Source organism: Lynx canadensis, chromosome B1 (genome assembly GCF_007474595.2).
Source record: "Lynx canadensis isolate LIC74 chromosome B1, mLynCan4.pri.v2, whole genome shotgun sequence".
Lineage (NCBI taxonomy): Eukaryota > Metazoa > Chordata > Mammalia > Carnivora > Felidae > Lynx > Lynx canadensis.
The window spans coordinates 103,703,900-103,726,242 of record NC_044306.2 but is presented as its reverse complement, the minus strand read 5'-3'; the positions used below and the strand labels follow the sequence as shown (position 1 = coordinate 103,726,242).

General features: G+C 38.5%; 1 protein-coding gene across 3 annotated transcripts in view; it reads right to left on the bottom strand.

Annotated features, from left to right (window-relative positions):
* Positions 1 to 498: 498 nt before the first annotated feature.
* TNIP3 (TNFAIP3 interacting protein 3) overlaps positions 499 to 22,343 on the bottom strand; it is a 54,753-nt gene continuing 32,908 nt past the window's right edge. Inside the window, exons 7-12 of one of the 3 annotated variants that reach the window (XM_030313145.1) lie at positions 21,274 to 21,393; positions 18,302 to 18,427; positions 14,226 to 14,276; positions 13,198 to 13,296; positions 10,010 to 10,070; positions 499 to 612 (exon numbers count right to left, since the gene is read on the bottom strand). In XM_030313145.1, the coding sequence (XP_030169005.1) occupies positions 581 to 612; positions 10,010 to 10,070; positions 13,198 to 13,296; positions 14,226 to 14,276; positions 18,302 to 18,427; positions 21,274 to 21,393 (489 nt within the window). In that variant the 3' untranslated portion in view covers positions 499 to 580. The other 2 variants (XM_030313147.1, XM_030313146.1) reach the window with 2 other exon arrangements.

Genomic DNA, 22,343 nt, shown 5'->3' with positions numbered 1-22,343 from the left:
GTTTCAAGTTTATATGTTATTCAGATTGAACCATTCATTGAGCTTCAGGAAGTATATACACCTCTTCAGTCCTATTGACAAGTTCACTGAGGCCAACAAGGATGAACACAGTATCTAATCAAACAGGGTAAAGAACCAAGCCCCTATACAACTAACGGGAGCAATGTTACAAATTTACCCCTGCAGATGCTTTTCCCCCAGGGAATACATATTTCAATCAACATATAACACCACTGCACCAAAAGTGGAGTCGCTGAAATTGGGAAATCACCTCTGTAAAATCTGACAGCGATATGCTGAAGAGAGTTTCAAAGAAGGGCGCATAATCTGTCTGCTCAATCTCATGCCGAGGAAACTGGAAGTTGTGTTTGGTTGTGTCACACTGGCTTCTCAGACTTGATCAGGATCTTAGCCATCACAAGTCTTTTCCTCTATCCATGCCACAGGGAGACACTGCCGGGCACAAATAATGGAGTAGATGGTACGCAGTTGTGCAGACGCAAGCCACGGGAAAAAAGAGAAATGAGGGCCCTCGGCCAAGCTCTCCCTCCGCCCGTACGCTCTGCACGTGTGTGTGCTTCTACTGATTGACTTTCTTTTCTGAGGAGAAGCCTATGAAAAACAGCAGGAAAATGTTTCAGATTAAAAACTGAAAATTCATTTCTTTTCTTCTGGCTTAAGGCTAACATAAACATTGAGGCTGGCAGGAAAAAAAAAAAAAAAAGAGAGAGATTTTATTCATGAGTTCCCATCAGTTTACACTGAGAAATCAAGGGGCGGGAAATGGAGGGCTATTATTTTAAGCACTGACATATGCTTACCACTTTGTGAAATCAGCTGTGGCCTCGTTCTACTCACGCCTGAAGAGGAATAGTCGGTACTACTTCGTATCCTTGCTGGCATTTTGGTGGCTCAGGCATTTGCTTGTGAAAGTAAGTCATATATGATACTATGGGGTTCAGTACGTAGCCCACAGAATGACAGCTGTCACCTAAACTACTTTAAGTGTGGTAAAGGGTATGTTATTGTCAAAGCAATAGAAAAGATCACAGTTCTTAAGATGTGTTAATGGCCCATGAAGACCAATATGAAAAACACGGTATATTTTAGTAGGACTACAGGAAAGCACTATAGGGAAGACAAAATCAAAGATCTCCTCATGGCAACAGAAAAAATATATGTAACTTTTAAAATATAAAAAAATAAATAAAATGTATACAATTATATAAATTTCAAGAAATAAGGTGTTTTCCTATTCATGATAACAATTTTGAATATATTGAATGTTTTATTTTTGCTGGCCTGCATTTGGTATTTCAAATAAACAAATGTTTAAATGGACTCACTAACAGTTTCCTTTCCAGGTTTAAAAAATATTCTTCTAAGCATGGCGGCCATTACATTAAAAAGGTATCCAATATGTTAAGAACATAAATTTGGACCCAGAAGCATAGTCCACAGGTCTAAAACAATCTAAAGTTTAGATTTAATACATTAATGATATCTTAAAACATTAAAAAAAATTAATTCTTCTGTAGTTTTTACAGCACTCTTGTGAAATAGGTACAGACGCAAAGGTCATTATCTCCATGTTTTAGATGGAGAGAGGTTGTGACCCACGAGATAATCCATGGCAGAATGGAAATCTGAACAAAAGCAAAAACAGGTCTTCAGTTCCTTGAAAAGAAGGCAGAGTCCCCATATAGTGAATGTGGAAGAGACTTCTGTCATCAGACTTGGCTCCACAGTTCTGATGGCAGGGCAAGAGAAATGCCACAAGGGAATCATGGGTTCTCACAGTGCTAGACACAGTCTGCTTTGCCTTATTGGTTGGTAAAGAATTCTACTCACTAATGTGTGGCTTATTATCTATTAATGGTATGTGTTACACTCCATGCTTTTATGTTCACAAGAGTGCATGTTAAATAGCATGATGCTGAAGTGATCTGAATAGAACCCAGAGATCTTGGTGGCAGAGGCCATGTCTAACTCTACATCAAGGATTAGCTGAATCTGAAGTCCCCTGAGAGGAGAGGGTGCACCAGTGCAGCAGAAAGGTTAAAAGGATTGAGGGGACTTTGCTTTCTCTTTCTCTCTTTCTCTCTCTTTTGAAGACACAAAACTTAATTTAGTAGAAATTTTGTAGCTCTTACATTCTCAGTGCGAACTGAGCTGTAACCCACTGCCCCATGCAGAAGTGGGCCAGTCTTGGGAGCAGGGAGGAAGGGAGATGGTGGGTAGTGGTCAGAGCTCAGGCCCTAGGAGCCCTGTTCTTCCTCACTGCTGAGGGTTAGGGATGCCACCCTCTTCCCCTGTCCCCCTCTGGGATCCAGGAAGGAGAGCAGATGGAATTTTAGGCCTGGGACCTCTCCCCGACACTCCCCTGTCCCCTCAGGTTGGAGGGGAACTAAGGAATCTGGGGAGAGAAGGGGACAGAGAAGGCAAAGATATCAATCAAGAAAGAGGAGGATCATGCCCACTCACCTCTTAGAATGTGGGTGCTTACGCATCAACAGTAAGGAAACCTAGGGAAGTAAACATTCTTCCCAGTTGAGACGCAATATGAAATATAAACCTCGCTTCCCTACAGAATTTTATCTTCCATTTAGGAGCTTTATTGCAATACCTAGTGGAATTGTGACTAGTCTAGCCTTATTGTGTGCATTTTTCTCATCTAGGTTCTATCTACCTACCTATATCTATATATAATGTTAACTAGAATGTTTAGTCTTTGCTTATAAATCAGTGTCTGCATAGGAATATATTTACCACCTGCATTTTCATATGTTCCTGTACATATAAATATACATTTACACTTTATTTAATATTCCCTTAGCAAAATCACTTAGTTTACCAATAAGCTGAACTTTGTAGCATTATAAGGTGAGGACACCTTATAATTTCTCCTGCAATTCTTCTCTGAAACTCCAGAAATGAAATAGGCATAAAACTATCTGTCTCTAATTGATTAATACTCTTTATTAACTCCTGGTAAGATAATTATGAAAGTAATATATTTAAAATTTTTTTTCACATTTATTCGTTTTTGAGAGAGAGAGAGAGAGAGAGAGAGCGAGCATGGGTGGGGGGAGGGGCAGAGAGAGAGGGAGACACAGAATCTGAAGCAGGCTCCAGGCTCTGAGCTGTCAGCACAGAGCCTGATGTGGGGCTCGAACTCACCAGCCATGAGATCACGATCTGAGCTGAAGTCAGACACTTAACTGACTGAGCCACCCAGGTACCCCAAGTAAGTAATGTATTTTATAAAAGAAAAATATTCTTAATATTTTACCCATCTGTAGTGAAAACCACCCAATGTAGCCTCTAACTTTCTTCTGTTTCTTACATCTCTTAAGTAGCTTTTACTGTTTACACTGGTTTCTGTATCTCCTCATATCACCAGGTACTAAAAAAAGTCCAACTAATCCAGCCGTCTTACCAATGTAAAATTACCAGTAATGGTTAGATACAAAGACAGTTATAAAAAGACACAAAATGAGAAAGATTCTGGCTTTCAGCACAGGGCCTTAGAATTTATTTAAATAGGGGTGCCTCGGTAGCTCAGTCGGTTAAGCTTAGGTCTTGATCTCAGGTTCATGAGTTCAAGTGCTGTGCTGGGCTCCCTGATGATAGCACTAAGCCTGCTTGGGATTCTCTCTCTCTCCCTCTTTCTCTGACTCTACTCTGCTTGCCTGTGCATGCATGTCTGCTCTATTTCTCAATAAATAAATAAATATTTAAAAAATGAATTTATTTAAATAAAATATATGAAAACGACAACACTACTATATTTTAATGTATAGCCAGGGGTTGTCCATGTTGCTCAGTGGTTACAATGTGGGCTTTGGAGCTAGACTGCTCGGGCTTGTCTATGTTGTAGGCAATAACCAGCTATGTGGATTTGGACAAGTGACATTACGTCTCTGGTCCTCAGTTTCCACAATTATAAAACAGGAGCAACAGTGGTACTCATTTCATAGGGTTGCTATAAGGTTTTGAGCAATCCTGTGCCAGACACAGAATTAGTGATATGGGTTGAATTGTGTCCCCCCAAAAGATATGTGTAAGTCTTAACCCCTGGTACCTGTGAATGTGACCTTTTTTGGAAACTGGATTTTTCATACAGAATCAGGTTAATATGAGATTATACTGGATTAGCCTAATCCAACAGGACTGGAGTCCTTACAAGAAGATGAAAATTTGGACACAGACAGATAAGAGGGAAGACAGCCATGTGAAGAGCAAGGCAGAGATTGGTGTTCTGCTACCACGAGCCAAGTACATTCTGGGGCTACTAGAAGCAGGAAAAGGCAAGAAAAGAGCCTGCCCTAGAGGATCTGGAGGGGGCATGACCCCAACACTGGGATTTCAGACTTCTAGCCTCCAGAGTGTGAGAGTATAAATTTCTGCCATTTTTAAGCCACCTAGTTTTTGCTCCTTGGTTATGGTAGCCCTAGGAAACGAATTCAGTAAGTGTTCAGTTAATAAGTTATTATTAGACGTTAGTAAAGGCCAATTATAATAGTTGGACTTTGATCTTCTGTATTGTAAAGAAATAATTATGTTTTCTCACAACACAATCTCACATGCCTACATTTCATGTCTTTCCAAATATGTAAGAATTGAGCTCTAGCTCATTAGACAAAGTTCAACTCTGTACCATATGAAAAATTTGGAAGGTACAGAAGTGACTGGCAGGCAAAATAGTTAGAAAACATAGCCTTTTTGACATTTCACAAGGAAGAAACAAAACATGTTTTCAAAGTTATACTAACTCAACTATGTCATAATTGTTCTAGAAACATGGAAGTCATTTTGCATCCCATTCTGATAACAAATGAAATGAAATTAAAATGTTCTCTGTAAAAATCACATTTTTAAAAAAAAAAATTTTTAACATTTATTTATTTTTGAGAGACAGAGAGAGACAGAGCATGAGCAGGGGAGGGGCAGAGAGAGAAGGAGGCACGGAATATGAAGCAGGCTCCAGGCTCCAAGCTGTCGGCACAGAGCCTGATGAGGGGCTTGAACTCACAAACTGCGAGATCATGACCTGAGTTGAAGTCGGACGCTTAACCGACTGAGCCACCCAGGCACCCCCGTAAAATCATGTTTCTAAACAGAAAGTGTAACCCCTTAACATCTGTGTACTTCAATATATTAAAATGCTATATGAAAATCTAGTGCTATGAAGAGAGAAAGCCAAGCAAGTCTTAAATGTCTTGAAAACCTTTATTTAAATCTTTAGTTTTTGAAAAAAGAATTTTCTTTTTGCATTTTTTTTTTTTTTTTTTAGAGAGAGAGAGAGTGTGCATGTGCAAGTTGGAGAGAGGGGCAGAAGGAGGGAGAGAGAATCTTAAGCAGGCTCCACACTCAGCACAGAGCCTGATGCAGGGCTCAATCCCATGACCCTGGAATCATGACCTGAAATCAAGAGTCAGATGTTCAACTGACTGAGCCACCCAGGCACCCCAGAAGACTTAATTTTCAATGCGTCCCCAAAGCATTCTAAAATAACCAGAGACAGTAACTGAGAGCAAAGATGGAAATTAGTTTACTCAAAGACTGTTCAATAGACTAATCCTTGGCCAGGGAGTCCTTCATTAGTCTACACTTATAGAGGGCCCTGCTGTGGTCCTCCTCTAGCCATCTCTCTCCTTCACCTGAGTCTGCTTTCTTCTAGAACAAGCTGTTGGTACCCACATGCAGATCCCCAAATTTCCTGCCCAACCGACCCTATTTCTGCTTCTAGGCCTCATGTGGTCCTCTTTCCCAAGCCTGAAGTGAAGGGGTGCTATTGTAGCATAATGAGGGGTATATGGATGAAGCTGGGATGTGCAAACGGGCTGTACTCAAATTCACACTCAAGACCCCTCCCACTGGAAAGGTGGGAAGAGAAGGGGATTGGCCATGGCTCAGGTGTTCCTGTGCCACTGTTTCCTGGAACAGAACTGGTTGGAATATGAGCATTTTAAATTTCATTCTGCCATTCCAGGTATATTTATCAGTAGGAGGATAGACTATAATAGCTTCTACGCTTGATTCATGACACTTAAATATTTAACATGAAGTATGCAGCTCTCCATGTATTCTTGCCTCAGGCCCTGGGAATGTTAAAGGAGGATCTAGTGGTGTCAGAGCAATTTAATTACTCATTACCCACTGTACCTTTGAAAAATCACAAGGCTACTGCTCTACAAACACTTCATGCATAGACATCAGAGCCGCTATTTCAGGTTAGATGATCTTAAGAGGAATAATTATAAGGATCAAAATATAATGTGCTATATATATTGCGGTAAAAAAGTAAATTTGTCAGGAGTCACAGGAAATTAATAAAAAACTGAGAACTAGGGCAATGTACAAAGCACACATACAAATTAGTATTAATTTAAATACCATATTTCTGAAAGGATCATTTTCGTTTAAATACAAGTAAATTACTTACATAGTTATTATATGAATAGAATTTATATGAGTTTTAAAAATACTTTCTGGGGTGCCTGGGTGGCTCAGTCGGGTTGAGTGTCCGACTTCGGCTCAGGTCATGATCTCACAGTTTGTGAGTTCGAGGCCCACATCTGGCTCTGTGCTGACAGCTCGGAGCCTGGAGCCTGCAGCCTGCTTCTGATTCTGTGTCTCCCTCTCTCTCTGCCCCTACCCTGCTCATGCTCTGTCTCTCTCCCTCTCAAAAATAAACATTAAAAAAATACTTTCTGTTTATAATTTATCAGAAACAGAACCTGATTTTCCACTCATTTCTCCTTCCATTGTTTGATTGTTGGTATTTATAGCCCAAAGAATAGGGTATATTGGCTAGCAGTATATTCCTGAATAGTGAAAGATAAACATATTAGCCATATAGTAAGATATTGAGTACTATTATTTAAAAAATCTGTATAATAAAAAGATTTCTAAACTCATATTTAATAATACCACAAAGCTACTTTTAAGGATTTTGAGCAACTGGGAGCACCTGGGTGGCTGAGCTGGTTGAGTGTCTGACTCTTGATTTCGGCTCAGGCCACAATCTCATGGTTCATGGGATCAAGCCCCTCATTGGGCTCTGCGCCAAAAACTTGGGATTCTCTTTCTCCCTCTCTTTCTGCTGCCCCTCCCCAACTTGTGTGCACATGCTCTCCCTTTCTCTCTCTCTCTCTCTCTCTCAAAATAAATATATAAACATTTGAAAAAAGGAATCCTAGGGGCACCTTGGTGTCTTAATTGGTTAAGCATACAACTCTTGGTTTTGGCTCAGGTCATGATCTCATGGTTTGTGAGTCTGAGTCCTTGCATCAGGCTCTGCAATGACAGTGCAGATCCTGCTTGGGATTCTCTCTCTCTCTCTCTCTCTCTCTCTCTCTCTCTGCCCCTACCCTCCTTGTGCTCTCTCTCTCTCTCAAAATAAATAAATAATATTTAAAAAAAAGGAATTCTGAGAAATTGGGTTGGACTTACAAATCAAAAGGAGCTTTCCAATTAAATGAAAGAAAAAATAAGAAGAATCGCCACTGAAATTAAATAATGGCACATGAGATGTTTTTGTTCTTGTTTTTGTTTTTTGACAAGAGTGATTCCAGAGCTTTTGCCAATTTTTATGACCTGGCTTGAACTTTAAAATAGCATCAGCTTTGGAAGCTAGAAGAGGAGCAACAGAAATCAAAAACAGGTAGATTTCTGAGCAGGGAATTTCTTTCTATGGCCTGGCCCATGATCAGCCCTCTTCTCTGCTACAGAGAAGCCACAGTTAGCTGCAGAGCTGTGTTGGTATGGAGAAAGAAAGGTTTCAAATGGCAACGCATCCCATCAGTTTCTACCAGGGCTGCCCAAGCATGAACTCGTTGATAGCATTTATTATGTATTTAACCTTGCATTGTACTGTGTCTTTTATCTATGATATGCAAAATATCAAATGAGTAGCACAAATAACGTATGTTACAAGTTCATAGGAAGAAAAGACTATTCATGGTTAGATTCTGGTCATATAATTATCCAAGTTAAAGCCCCCATTCTCACTTTATATCAATCATTTTAGAAAATTTTAATATAGTGAGAGGGGGGTTTTCAAGAGAACGATAGGATGTGATTCAAAGATAGGTTTTAAAGTTCTATACATTTGGAATCTCATCTCAGGGCTAATTTTTACCAACTGCGTGATTTAGGCATGCTACTTAAATTCTCTAAGCCTCAGTTTCCTAATCTGTAAAATGGCATAATAACAAAACCTATTTTATGTCATATTGTGAAGATTTAAACAACATTTTAAAAATACTCAGGTTGCTACATAACAGAGGTTATTTTTTCTTATTATAGTTTTAAATCTATAGACTGTCACACAACATATTACACACCACAAATTTCATTATGTTTCTTCCCAAGTAGACAAAAATCTGTGGGTCTTGCACACTGACTATAATATTCTATTTTTGCATAATTTTATTTAGTTTCTGAAGGTCATGACAATTCATTTCTATTTTACATAATTATTAGGTTCTATTATATTAGTCCGAGAAGAATCTAGTAGTGATATATAAATGGCTTTATGATGTTACTGAATTCTCTATGCATAATTGTATTTTCTAGTGATTAAACTCCACCTCAGAGAGAAGAGATCTTTAATATTCATTCTGGACCAATATAATATGAAGTGGAAAATTATAATTGGGTGGCAGTTCAGCTATTATACAACAACGGATTTCAAAAACACAGACATTATACAACAATCATTATGGTTAATAGTATGCCATTCTAATAAAAGCTCTCTGTTATGGCTGGAACCCAAGAACTTCATTAAAGCCAAGGGCTATATTCATAGTAAAAAGAAAAGAAAAACAAAGACCCACAGTTTTCTGATAAATAACTAGACATTTTATTATACAGCTCTCACTTTTTACCTTTTTTTTTTTTCTGTAAGCCTTCTGTAAGCTATGGCATTTGCCATTCCTAGTGCTGCTGGGTACAGATGTCCAGGTTGTATAAAGCACAACTCTTTGTTGTAGGGGGCTACATTTGCATAGACTACCATGAAGAACTCTTTGGACTGTGAAGTATACAACCTGGAAAACTACATGTTATCCCTAGCTTTCTATTTCCACTCCATAATGGGCTCCTTATACTAAAAACCAGAATTCTATGATCTCAGATCTGAACTAAATGAGATCAAGTTTCAAGTATGACCTGAAATTGGAATATGGCTCATCTTCAGCTTTTGTGGATAGATTAAAATCTCTGGAAATTAACAACATAGAGTCACAAGTGTGTGTCACAGGAGATTTTTAAGCATGTAGCAGGCATGGCTGACTTTTAACGATATGTGATGAAAACAGAGGTAAGATTATGGTTATGGCACAGTTTATACAGCCCATTCCTAGATGGCCTCCTGAGACCATAGAAATAAGTAGTAGAAAGTATGGCAGATTCTGGAAAGAAGAGGAGAATGGTAAACTAAAGAAAAGTAAGATAAAAGAGTAGTTAGTTGTGAGTACTTTCTAGGTGCCTTTTTAGGTTTTTTCCAGTGTACTTAGAGGTGGGTGTTGTGGGCTACCTTGGCCTAAACTTGGAGTCTGACATTTAGTCACTAGGGAACACAGTTCTGAGTCTTTGTTTCCTCTGTCTGCCAGTGACATTTAAAACATCTGTCTAGCAAACTCAACCTGGAAGAGTGGATGTGCATCTGCCCTTTGTAGTGGAATCACAGAGCTTTGTTGTTGTTGTTACAGTATAGCTCTACTTGAAGTTTTCATTTCTAACCCCAGATGGGATACTGACTCTGAGACTGGAATGGGAACAGAAGCCAGGACTGAGATTCATGCATTTCTGCATTTGAACATTTTCTTTTTCTGAAGGAGTTCAATTTAACCCCAGGTGCATCAAATTAGAGTTGTGTATGCAACACAACTTTAGAGAAGGCCCTCCCTGAGTAGGAATGAATGTATGTTGAGTAAACATCCCGAAAAGACCCCATTAAAATGTAAACATGAAAGAATGCTCAATACAGCTGTGGTCTTACCATTTGCCTTGTGCTGCACATCTGGCGGAAACTGGTCAGGAGCATACCACTGATAGTCTGGCTGTGTGGAACAATACAACATTATAGCAATATGGACTTCAAACAAAACATAGAGGCGCATTAAATATATAATTATACTATGTGGCTTTTATTATGCAGGCAACACAAAAGTAATTTTTGTCCAAACCTGTTGCCAATCACGCTCATCTCTCTTACCTCCGTCATCACTATTACCATCTCCCAACCCCCCTCTAAATCCACACTGTGCACTGTGCTGGCCAGAATTTCTCGTACTTTGGGGTTGTGTCATGGTGTTTTTTGTTTTTTTGTTTTTTGTTGTTTTTTTTTTTTTTGAAGCAGATGTGTTTTGGATATCTGCAGAAGTATAAACACTTCTGTAAAACTTACTACAGCCCATAAACAAAACAAAGCAGTTTATCATCAATAAATACTATGTTTAAATCCCTCACACAGGAGGCAAAAAAAAGACCGAGAAAACAATTACAAGCTCAACGTTTTCTGGTACAAGGAAGAATCTAAGCCGTTAACTGCGGACATGGCTTGTAGAGGCTCAGGATGGTGAAGCAGGGCAGATCTTTCTCTTTGTAGTGTTCCTCCACGGAAACTCTTCTCTAAATCACTCAGGTGGTTTAGACTAGAGAGGCAGTGAGAGAAAAGGGCAGACTTGGATTTGCCCTGTGGGATTTTCTTCTAGGTTTCACCAGTTAAGAACATCTAGATATTGAATATCAAGGAACATGTCAAACAAACTGCATTGAATAAATCATGAGCTATAGACCTGCATTTCAAGATTCAGTTCTAAGATGAGAGTCTCTGTGTTGAACCACTTGGAACACAGTAATCTCAGGTTCACCTGCCCCTGAGGATGGTCTGTCTTCCTGCTGCCAATGCTCACCCCTGCCCCCTTCCTCCCCCAAGACACGGAGAATACAGACCTTTTGTTCTATTATTCAATTACCTCCAGAAAATAACTCCGGGAAATTTTCTCTAACAATGAGCCAACAGGGAGCATTTACAGGGCTGCCAGACCACTGAAAGTAGCCTTAAAGTTCAATTATCTGACAAGACACTAAGAAATGCTGCATTTCGTACAGTCTGACCCCACTTTACCCCCACTCAGACACCTAGACTCTTGGCTCCTTTTGGTCCACGAAAAAGCTAAAAGAGGAAATGAGATCACCTCTGTTTTTTATCTCCTCGTTTATTTTTAGATGTCTCAAATAACACGTAGGATAAGTGACGTGAGCCTCAGTTTTATATTCCAGGAGAGTTGCCAAAAGAAGGCAAATATACTGTAATTTTACAAACACTATCACTTGTGTTTTAATTCAGGCTTAGAAATAAGCATAGAACACTAAATATTCTTTTAAAATGAACCCTGGGAGTTAAATTCCATTGTTATAGCAAGATCGTGTTTAACTGAATACTGTTTAACTGAATACAAGCCATTATATACATGACTCAGAATCTTTTTTCAAATACAGACCTTTATTTGGTGATAATTTTACAAGGTCTGGACCACTCCTCTTATAACTGATCAGGAAAGTTTGATGAGCTTTTAGACTAGGTGAATTTCTGCCTTCTTTCCATAAATGAATATTTGAAGACAATAGTCATTTTTACTTCTAGATGAGCTTGCCTGACTCATTGGCTCTATAAGTTAACCTTTCACAAGAATAATTCTACAATTTCCCAACCTGTAGGAGATAACTCCAAAGTACATTTCTGTCGCTTTCTGTTTCCCCCAATATTAATTTACTTCTACATTCTGAAAGCAAATTTAGGGAATTGTACCTATGTTTGGGAATTCCAAGGAATGTTTCTGGTGAAGATTGAAAAGTAAGCAAGCAGGTAAAGAAAAAAGGAAATGGGGGTGGGTCACAGAAGTGACATGGGGCAACAACACAAAATGAAGCAAATTCTCAGCAGTGTGCTGTGTCACACCGGGGTCAACTAAAGGATGCTCATTAAATTCTGACATCCTTCTGCCACCCGAAGAGTCATTACCTCCTCCCTTGGGAAAAGGGCTTTGAGTTACACTCAAATACAAAACTATGGCAATCAAAAGAATCATGCTCTCCATACATGTTCTGCTAGGAAAATCCCAGGTAAAGGGATTCTCAAGATTCTTTGCATAATTAAAAACACAGCTAATAAAAACTAAGGAGGAGGGGAGTTGTCTGAACATTTCCAAAATGCAAAAAAATGTATGTTTTTTCTGGTATAAAGATTCTATGTAGCCAAAACACAAATTAGAGACGCATCCAGACCATGGGGGAGGGTGGGTGGAATACCGCTATGGAGAAAGGAAAGAAGGGTGCTTTGGTTCTGACTTATTCAGGTTGACTGTCCAAATCAATTCCACTCACAAATAATTGCTCCACTATTCGTTTCATTTTGCCTGGGTAGACACAGTCACAGAGAGCAACTTAAGTGGGTCACTTTTTCTTGGATGCTTTAGGAATATCCTTTTAATTGGAAAATGTCAAAAACTCTGTGGCACAAATGTAGCAATGTCCACAGTAGTTCAACGTAAGTTTATAACTGAAAAAGGCATCTCTCAGACTTACTATATTCACTTTGCTTTTTCTTTATAGACAAAAATGTCCTCTTGGAAGAGTCAGGCATTTCATTTAAAAGGACCTGTATGTTATATGTTCTTTCAAAGAATTACAGCTTAACTTGATACATTTCAGTTAATTCATTCATATCTATGTGTGGTCTGTGGGTCCAGTGTCCCCAAAAGATGATTATAGTGTAATTGACCACTGTAACTGTAACATAGAGGCTGGGATTAAAAGAGGCTCTTTCTGTGGAGAATATTACATGCTCAGATTACAGAGACAGACATGATTTCTTTTTTTTTTTTAATGTTTATTTATTTTTGAGAGAGACAGGGCATGAGCAGGGGAGGGCAGAGAGAGAGAGAGAGGGAGACACAGAATCCAAAACAGGCTCCAGGCTCTGAGCTGTCAGCACAGAGCCTGATGTGGGGCTCGAACTCACAAACCGTGAGATCATGACCTGAGCTGAAGTCGGACGCTCAACCAACTGAGCCACCCAGGTGCCCCTGAAACAGACATAATTTTTACCAAAAAAAAAAAAAAATACCAGCACTTATTAGATAATATAAGCACTTGTATGTTGAAATGCAAGCTGTTACTTACTGGGTGCTTATGTAGATCTTGTGCAGTCCCAGGGTCTGCCAGTGTGCATGGATCCCGCAGATGGAAATTGAAGCCACAGTTACAGATTGGGAAATACATCTGAGGAGGATAATATTGTCCGTTCACTGGAAGTGGGTAGAACTGGGGAGCCACATTGACACTTCACTGATACTTGCTTCATACAACCACAGGTTTGGCTTAAATCTTAAGGTTTAGATTTAACTCTTGCATAATCTACTCTTGCATAATCCTAACTCGACATAGTAGATGTATCAGTGTAGACTCTGGACTGATATAGATAAGGCTCGTGGGTCAAATTTCACTTAGGGTGAAACTCTAATTAGCTTTTCATTTTGAAGAAGTTGGAAACACTTGAAAAGAATAGAGTTAACATGATGTTTTTGAGTTATCTTCAGAGAGGATCCTTGCTTAAGAAGAATCAGCCAGTAAGCCATAAAACAAGTGTTCTTAAATTGTAGCCAGAGATTCCTACAGCATAACTAAAGTCCAGAGAGGAAATCAAGAATTAAGAGAAGAAATATTCATTCCTGAAGGCTACTAGAGAACCAACGGGACAGAATTCTTCAGTGCCCAAGAAGATACTGTATTTTCTCAAAAAAAGGCACAAATAATTGATTTAATTTTTGAAATGTAAATTGTATAAGCATTTGCAAAAAATACCAAGGAAATATATTTCCCAGGTGTTCGTGGGTCTGTGACGAGATCTCCTTAGTGTGAACACACACTAAGGCTTGTGCTACTGCTAACATGTTCCGAAAAGCATGTGTTTTTCATGCACATTAGGGTTGAGAAACTTTGGATGTGCCTAAGCATTATGTGTCCACTGACATTTTAGTTGATAAGGAAAAGTATGGGTGTTCTGGGCCATCTTTAGCAGAGCTTGAATATGTCTTTAATTGGAACCACGAAGAACTGCTGTGCTTGGAAATACATGTGGGGGTGGAACATAAGGTTGCCATTTCAACTATGACAAGAAGATTGTTGAATTCAGGTCAGGAGCAACATACCTGTTTTAACTGCTTTTCGAGTTTTTCTTTCTCCATCTGACAAGCTTTTATCTATGGACAAAACAAAGACATCTGTTTGTGAAAGAGTTCACATGGTTTGTTCTAAAGTTACTCTTTACCATCTTTTTTAACGTTTACTTATTTACTTTGAAAGAGAGAGAGAAAGAGCGCATGCAAGAGAGAGGCAGAGAGAGAGAGAGAGGCGGGGGGCGGGTAGAGAAAATTCCAAGCATGCTCCACACTCAGCATGAAACCCGATGCGGGGATTGATCCCATGCACCGTGAGATCATGACCTGAGATGAAATCAAGAGTCAGACACTTAACAGACGGAGCCACCAAGGTGCCCCCTAAAGTTACTCTTGCCTGACCCAGCCGTCAATGACCTGCTCAGACGCCCAAGGGGTGAAGCACTGATAGCAGCAATGCCAACAGTGAAAACAGTCAAGTTTTGGATTTTCTAGAAGGGTACTGGTTCTATCTTGAAATTCCCAAATGAAGTTTTGGAAAGTTGAATACAGTTTTAAACTCTTCTCCCTATTTGTTGAAAGTATTGTAAGTCTAAGTTTTAGGCTGATATACTGGGATATAGATATAAATATCTAGAGACATAGGAATAGACACAGATACAGAAACAGCTTCCACTGCCAATTGAATGTACTGGAACTGGTCAGCTGTACACTCAAAAGCTTCCATCATAAATGTTAGAAGTTGTACACGTACTTAATCCATGCCAGGCACTGATCTAAGTGCTTTCCATATAGTAACTCACCATATCCTCCCAGTGCCTCTGTGTGATACTTAAATAGTATTATCACTACTTTGCAGATGAGGACGCTGAGACATGAGATGTTGAGTAACTTGTTCAGAGTCACACTACTGTACTTTCTGGCTTCTCACTGTTTAAGACCCAACCTCTTCAGTCAGAGTCACCCACTCTGGATTCCTTCAACCTCTGACACAATGACAGAAAGCTGTTTTTTCTTGGACTCATTAGTCATGCTATCGTCATCCCTCCACAGCATGGTCCACAACCCTGTGAGGCATGTATCCCCACTGAATGATACCATTCCAAGTCTCACCTATCAGAATTATTCTCTACTTCCTTTGTCCTCCCATTTAACATTATACATTTTCCGTGTGACTTTTTATAGTCCAATGGGTATTGTGCACAGTCGACTTTCATTATCTGCGGTAGTTATGTTCTAATAAAGTCACCATTAACACGAAAGTGGCTAACTGAACCAGTGTTCCTAGAGAAATGCAGGGTTAGGTTCCTATGAGCCTCTGGTCATACCATTTTTGTTAACCAATCAATATATAATTTTGTTTTATGCATGATTCTGTTAAAGACATCTCACATATACCGTTGATGCATTAACATTGAACTCTTGGCCTACAGCACTATGTTAATCCCTAACCAAAGCTTATCTAGCATGTGTCTTTTCTCTGTAAGGCATAGCACAGCCTTCCTGTGCCAAGGAACACTAGGTAGTACTTCAGCACTACGTTCGAGGGCCATGTTAAGCAATGAAAGAAGCAACAAAAAGAACAAGAATGAGAAAATGTGACACAAAATAAACCATAAAAAGGACATTTTTTATAGTCTGAGAGCCAAATCGAGGAGGCAAGGACTTATTGGACCTCAACTGGAACAAGCATATAAGATAACTCAAGTTTTTCACTGCATGTTCACAAATGACTTTAGGTGGCACTAGTATTGATTTTGTTGTGACAAATACACCTTCGTGAGTAGGCAAATTCACAAACATGGAGTCCACAAATGATAAGGATAGACTATATATGTCCCCCTCATTGTACTGTGAGTCTTTAATAGTAGCAAGGATCATTTTTTAATTTCCTCATAGTATATAACAAAGTGCCTTGCAGAAAGAAAGTGAGCATCAAAATTAAATTACAAGGAACTAAAGGTGGCATGTTAATTGTACAACTAAACTCTACTTAAAAATGTCCCCTTCCAATAGACAAAAATCATTTGTGAAATACCTGTGATCCATGACCGAAGCTAGATGTTTTTGTATAGATTGTTTTCATTTAACCCTGAAAACAACGTTGCGATGTCTATGAGGTAGGAACCATCATCCATATTTTACAGGTGAGTATAATGAGAATTAGTAACTCACTTTTAGAGACAGAGCTTTTAGAGTTATAAGAAATATTTTAGAGGTCATCTGGTTCAACTTTGTCATTTTACAGATGAAGGAAGAAAAAGGAAGCACAGAAAAATTGGAGAACCTGCTCAATGTCATTCCTGATTGTCAAAGCGGGCACAAACACAAAGCTTTTACCCCTAAATTTCTCCTACTCCTAAGTATCTCTAAGTATCTTGCCCTTCACCACACTTTTATTTTATCAGTCATTGACTTAAAATATCCTTAGTGATAGAATGAATAACCTCTGGTATGTAAGCAACTAGGGCCAGAATGATTTGACCTAAAAATTCCTTTTTGGTCAAATGGCCCATTTGGACCACAGATAATATGCTATTCAAATAACATCATGCCGATTCTATTATATCATGGCATTTAATCTGCTGTTAATACATTTAACATAGATTGTTAAGCCATCTACCAGTTCCCTTTGTGAACTCTACCATCCTTTTACCAGAGTGAGTGAGACTTTTGAAAAATAAATGTTTGGACTATCATTATTTAAAGAAAAATGTTGGTAGTTTTAAGATATCATTAAGATTATCCCTTAGTTCATTAACACAGTTATCCCATACTGTATGTAGACAATGCATTATTTTGTTAATATCAACAGAAAGTTAGTTTGCAGATGACACAGAAATGAAAATTACTTGTGGATTATAGTCTATAGTATAATTAGATGGTTATGTGTTCCTGGATGCACTAGACCTTCTACAATGACAAGGACATTGCCAATTTCAGACATAAACTTATCATCAGTCTGAACTTAATACAGTAGAATGAATCAAGTTAAAATATGGCTGGAGGTAAGATAACTTGTGCAGTGACAACTTAGAACAAATTAAGGGAGCTCTGCATATAAAGGATACAAATTCAGAGTGATTTCCTCACCGAGAGTAATCAGAACTGAACTATTTTCACTATTTTCATTTTATTATATTTTTACCACAATTTTATTCCTTTCCATTTCTTGGAAAATAGTTCTGCCAAATGATTTTTGCATGTAAAATTAGGAATTTCAAGTGAATCCTTGAAAACCATCGGAAAAGAAATTAAATTTAATTCACAGTATACTTTCTATCAGGAAGAAGGGGATGACAAATAGTTAAAAATTTCTTTGGACACTAAGAATCTTGCAGCTCCAGAGCTGTCACACCATGTCCCGCAACAATTTCCTATTTACTTAGAAGTATTGGATGATTTTGCAAATCAAAAATTCTGTGGTTCATTTTCTTTTCTTAAGCCAAAATTGTGTTAGCTACGTCTTCCTCATTAACATCAATATTTACCCATCGTGGCAACTTGCTGAGTCTACTCTTAATATATCCTATTGCATTTAATTGTAATGTGCTTATATTTAATATATTTTATTTCAATAAACTGGCAAATGCTATGTGGCTTCCTTGAGAGTGTGCCAGTCACATTTAGCTGGGGAACCCAGGGAACAAAATTCTCAGTATTTTATATATATAAATGACATTCAGAGATATGTATGTTTTTGGAAGACAGGAACATTCCACCATAGACCTTCAAAGAAAATGACAAGAGTTTAGAAACGACTTCAATGTGCTGGCGCATTTTGGATTTGAATTTTGAGTACTAGGTAGTTCAACTCCCATTCCACCAAGATAAATATTATGAGAAAAAGATCAGAAGAACTGGATTTTATACACGACTTTGGAATCCAAATTCTTAGGTTACTCCTTAATATACTTAAGTTAAAAGAAACCTCCAGTCATTTTCATCTCTTTGTGAGATTGTTTAAGAGTGATTTCATCCCAGGTGCTTACCTCTCAGAGAAAATCAATGTCAATTAACAGAAGCCCAAAGTCTTGAAAATTTTTAATGAAAAAAATTAAAAACAATACACATGAGCTGGTAAAGATTATTTTTGTTTTGACTGATACCTGAGAATTCAGCCTATTCAACTCGGATTGAGAAGTTTGAATAATTTGCTGTAGAGTCTCTTTCTCTTGATTAAGTCTTTCACGGTCTGATCGTTCCTTTTTGAAGTCTTCTTCATATATTTGCACCTAGGAAATATTGATTTACTGTTACTGTGAGCATCCTTTTATCCTAAGTCATTGTAAATGAATTTCAGAAGAGGTACTATCTGGGTTTGTCCTATCTGAATAATCCCTATCCTCTTCATGAATATTTTTTCATGGTGAGACTCTATTCTAATGAATATGGCCAAAATTTCATCTTTTGCTTTGTTTAGAATGGCAGTTCTCAACTTTTTCCTCCTTGAGTATGTGTCAGGAATTCAGAACTAAGGTAACAGCACGGATATTTTGGAAAAACAATTCCCCTCACCCATTATCCTCACCCATTGTCCTCACCCATTATTCTGCTGCACATTTCCTTATTGTGATGAGCCCTGCCCCCCAGGCTTAAGTGTCACTATCCTGGAGCAAGTCACCCATCCCTAACACAAGGCTTTGATGTACCAAGGGTGCTTGAAGTTCTAAAAGACAGTTTACTGACAATAGCTGTTAAGTGAAGCCAGTAAATATTGGCATGCTAGGTTCCAAATATAATAATAAGTTGAACACAAGATAGAAACAAAAGGCTCATGGATGTGGAAAAACAAAATGATTGTTAAAAGGTATTCACAATTTGCCCCCGTAATTTTGGGGGTATATCATTAAAAACAAACAAACAAGCATAGTAATATTTTAGTGGAGTGCCTCTCATGAAATACTCCAAATATTCCAGAAAAGCAATCAAACCAAAAGAAAAACAGATTTAATCATTATTCTTTTTAATTGGCATAGTGTCGACTGATGGCTTGGAGGCTAGTATATGGAACTATGAAAATAAATGAAGCTTAGGGAATGAGTTCCTTTAAGACAAGGATTTAAAGTACAACTTACATGGGAACTTAGTAGCTAGATTTCTGTCTATTAGTACTAATGCACACTGCACCTTCACCCCCAATAATGCAGCACATTTTAACTAGAGGCTGATTAAAGTCAATAATAATAGAACAGAATATAATAGGCGAGAGAGGATGAAATCAAACATTGTATATATATCTAGATGAAGATATACACATTTAATTTTGAAGGTTTTATTCACCAGAAGCATTGCAAGGGAACTACACCCAGCTAAGCTGACATTTTGTTTTGGTTTTGGTTTTAGTTAAGGGCTGAGGCTCATTTCCAGACAGAGTCAAACCAATGCTCTGTAAACAATTACCAGAGGCATTTGAAATGGGAGAAGCTCATCTGATCAAAACTGAACACTCTTTATCAAATACAATATGATAGCGTTGTCATCACGTCATTCAGGTGGCCAAGATTCCAACTCAGTTTCTTTGTGAATTTAACTCCTTTAGTGTATCATGTGACACTCAGTGAAACAGTGATTGTGGCTGAGCATTTAGAAATATGCACAGTTAAAATGTGTATGCATAAAGTTAGCAAAAGAGCCACAGAAAAACTAAGAAGATGGATTCTGGACCTCTTGAGGATAGTGAAAAAAAGGATACCTGCCACTGTCTGCATCCAACATGAGCTAAACCCTTGCTGTAAACTCCATGCATGTGTAAGAGTGACTCACTTGCATGTGGGATACATTATATGAGAGTATCCAAGATGATTCAAGTGTCCGAACATAAGAAGTAGTTTTTTTTTCAGAGGAATCCTGGCTAGTGCCAATGGTACTTTAGGAGTTGAGAATTTGGCAGAGTTTTAATACTCTTACTCTCTTCATAGGCTTATTTTAAACTATGTATTTGAAGCTAAATGTAATGAGGCAGATCATTCAAATGGGGTTGACAGAAGAAAAAATTCAACTTTAACATCAGCTTCTCTGAATTTTTTACATTTACAGATAGGTTACTTCCTATGAAGTAATAACAATACACAGCAACAACAATAATACAATTGCTTAATTCTTTGGTGTATTGCATCAAAAGTCCTTGTAAATGGCCTTGCTCAGAGCAAAACAGTCAACAAATCAGTTCCAGGGACATACTTCCCAGCCCTTTGTTCCATAACATCCTCTCCCCCATTGCTAATATATTACTGACAATGCGTGCTTCAGAGATTAGAATTCCTGCATGTATCCTATATTTATTGACATCGCCATGAACTGTCCCAGCTCTTTACCTTCATTAGTTTATTTAACCTTCTACAGGAAAAGAGATGTGTTATGCATGGGTGGCCCCTTGGCTAAGCTAGCTCCAGCTGGCTGAACTAAATTTAGACCCAGATAGGTTAGGCAGTGCCCACAGCCCTATGTTGCTGATGTATATAGAAGCTTAGAGAAAGCCTCCTTTACTCTTCTGTCCACTTGGTGACATGGAGTGAGGTTGGGTGAGTGGGGAAGAGGAAGAAGAAGTGCATCAATAAATTGCTAGGTGGTGCCATCCATACGTGGCGGTAGATGAGCAGATCTGGCTCTTCAGAGATTATGATCACTGCACAGTATTTCCCTTTAAAACTGCCCTCATTGTTCAAAGGCCTGGAAACCAGCAGCTACGGAGTAACAGCGTGGCTGCTACCATTTGCTGAAAAGGTCCAGGGTTTGGGTTAATAGTGTTTTCAAAATAAATCATGTCTACATGAAGTTCTCTGGACCAGTGCTAATTAAATCTCACCAAAAAGGTTAATTAGTAAGTCCTTCTTTTAACCGTATGATCTTGGACAAGCCATTCAACCCATTTGAAATTTAATTCCCTCTTTCATAAAGTGGAAGTTGGGCTAGCCGATGTATATTCTCTTATCAAGCTTTAAAATTACATAATTCTAATGAAAATAAATGCAATAATTTTAGACACATTTTGAATAGGAAGACTTCCAAAACCATCCAAAGGAGCACGAACAATGGGCCCTGTGTTCTCCACATGATCATGTCACTTTCCACTTCTCACCTGCTGTTTGAGAACTTCCATTTCTGTTCTCATCTCCTTATGTCTGCACTCCAGTTCAGATTTTCCCAAACAATCCTCCGGAAATGAAGAATACTCGATTTTCAAGGCATCTTGAAGAGCCTAGGTTATAAGATAAGCACACCGTTGAACTGAGAGTTACCACATCTTATGAATTCTTCTATGATTATTAGAATTATCTCAAATGCCCCCCCCCCAAGAAAGAACTCCATTTTGATGCCCCTTTTATGACTGAATTACTTTTCTTCCTTCTCATTTTCTAGCATATGCTTTTTTTTTTTCAGAATCTGTCTTTTCTCCATGATGATGCTTATGTTATTCAACTGTCATTGTTATTAAGGAGGGCTTCTGATACTGATGTCAGGGATGTCCTGCTCCACCAAGCCAACCATGAAAAGAAAACATATCAATAGCCCTTTTTCAGATTTCCTGCTTTAATCAAAAGCAGACTCTATCAATAATGTTCAAACATTAGAGTATCAGAATCAGCTGGAGAGGTAGCAAATCCTTGGGCACCTTCCCCAGAGATCCTGAAACAGTTGATCTAAGGAGATGGTCTAAGAATCTGTAATCCTCAAAAGCTGACGCTGCTGGTTCCAGATGACATTTTGAGTGATACTGTGTTCTACAGCCCTGCTCCCAATAGGAGAGAAGAAAACCCACAGAAATGTGAACCTGTGCAGATCACTATTCCTTAGATCTGTTGCACTGTCCTCCTCAGTATACCATGCCCTGGCTTAGCCACAGTCATATTTATTCTCCAATAAAACATGCATGAACTCACTACAGGGTGCAGAGAAGCTCTGCTTTCTTGACATTCAGTACAACTTATTGGCTTTACTGTGGGGTGAGGAGATGAAGGAAACAAGAGTCTCTTAGACAACCATCATTATTCACTAGACCATAATACCTTACATATCCTATACTTTGTCAGATCATATAGAATACATTCTCTCTATCCTGAAGACCTTGGTTCATGATCGAGTTCAATAAAACGGCCGCCAAAATTAAGACACAACACACCTCATCCTGGTGTGGTCTCAGAGCCCACA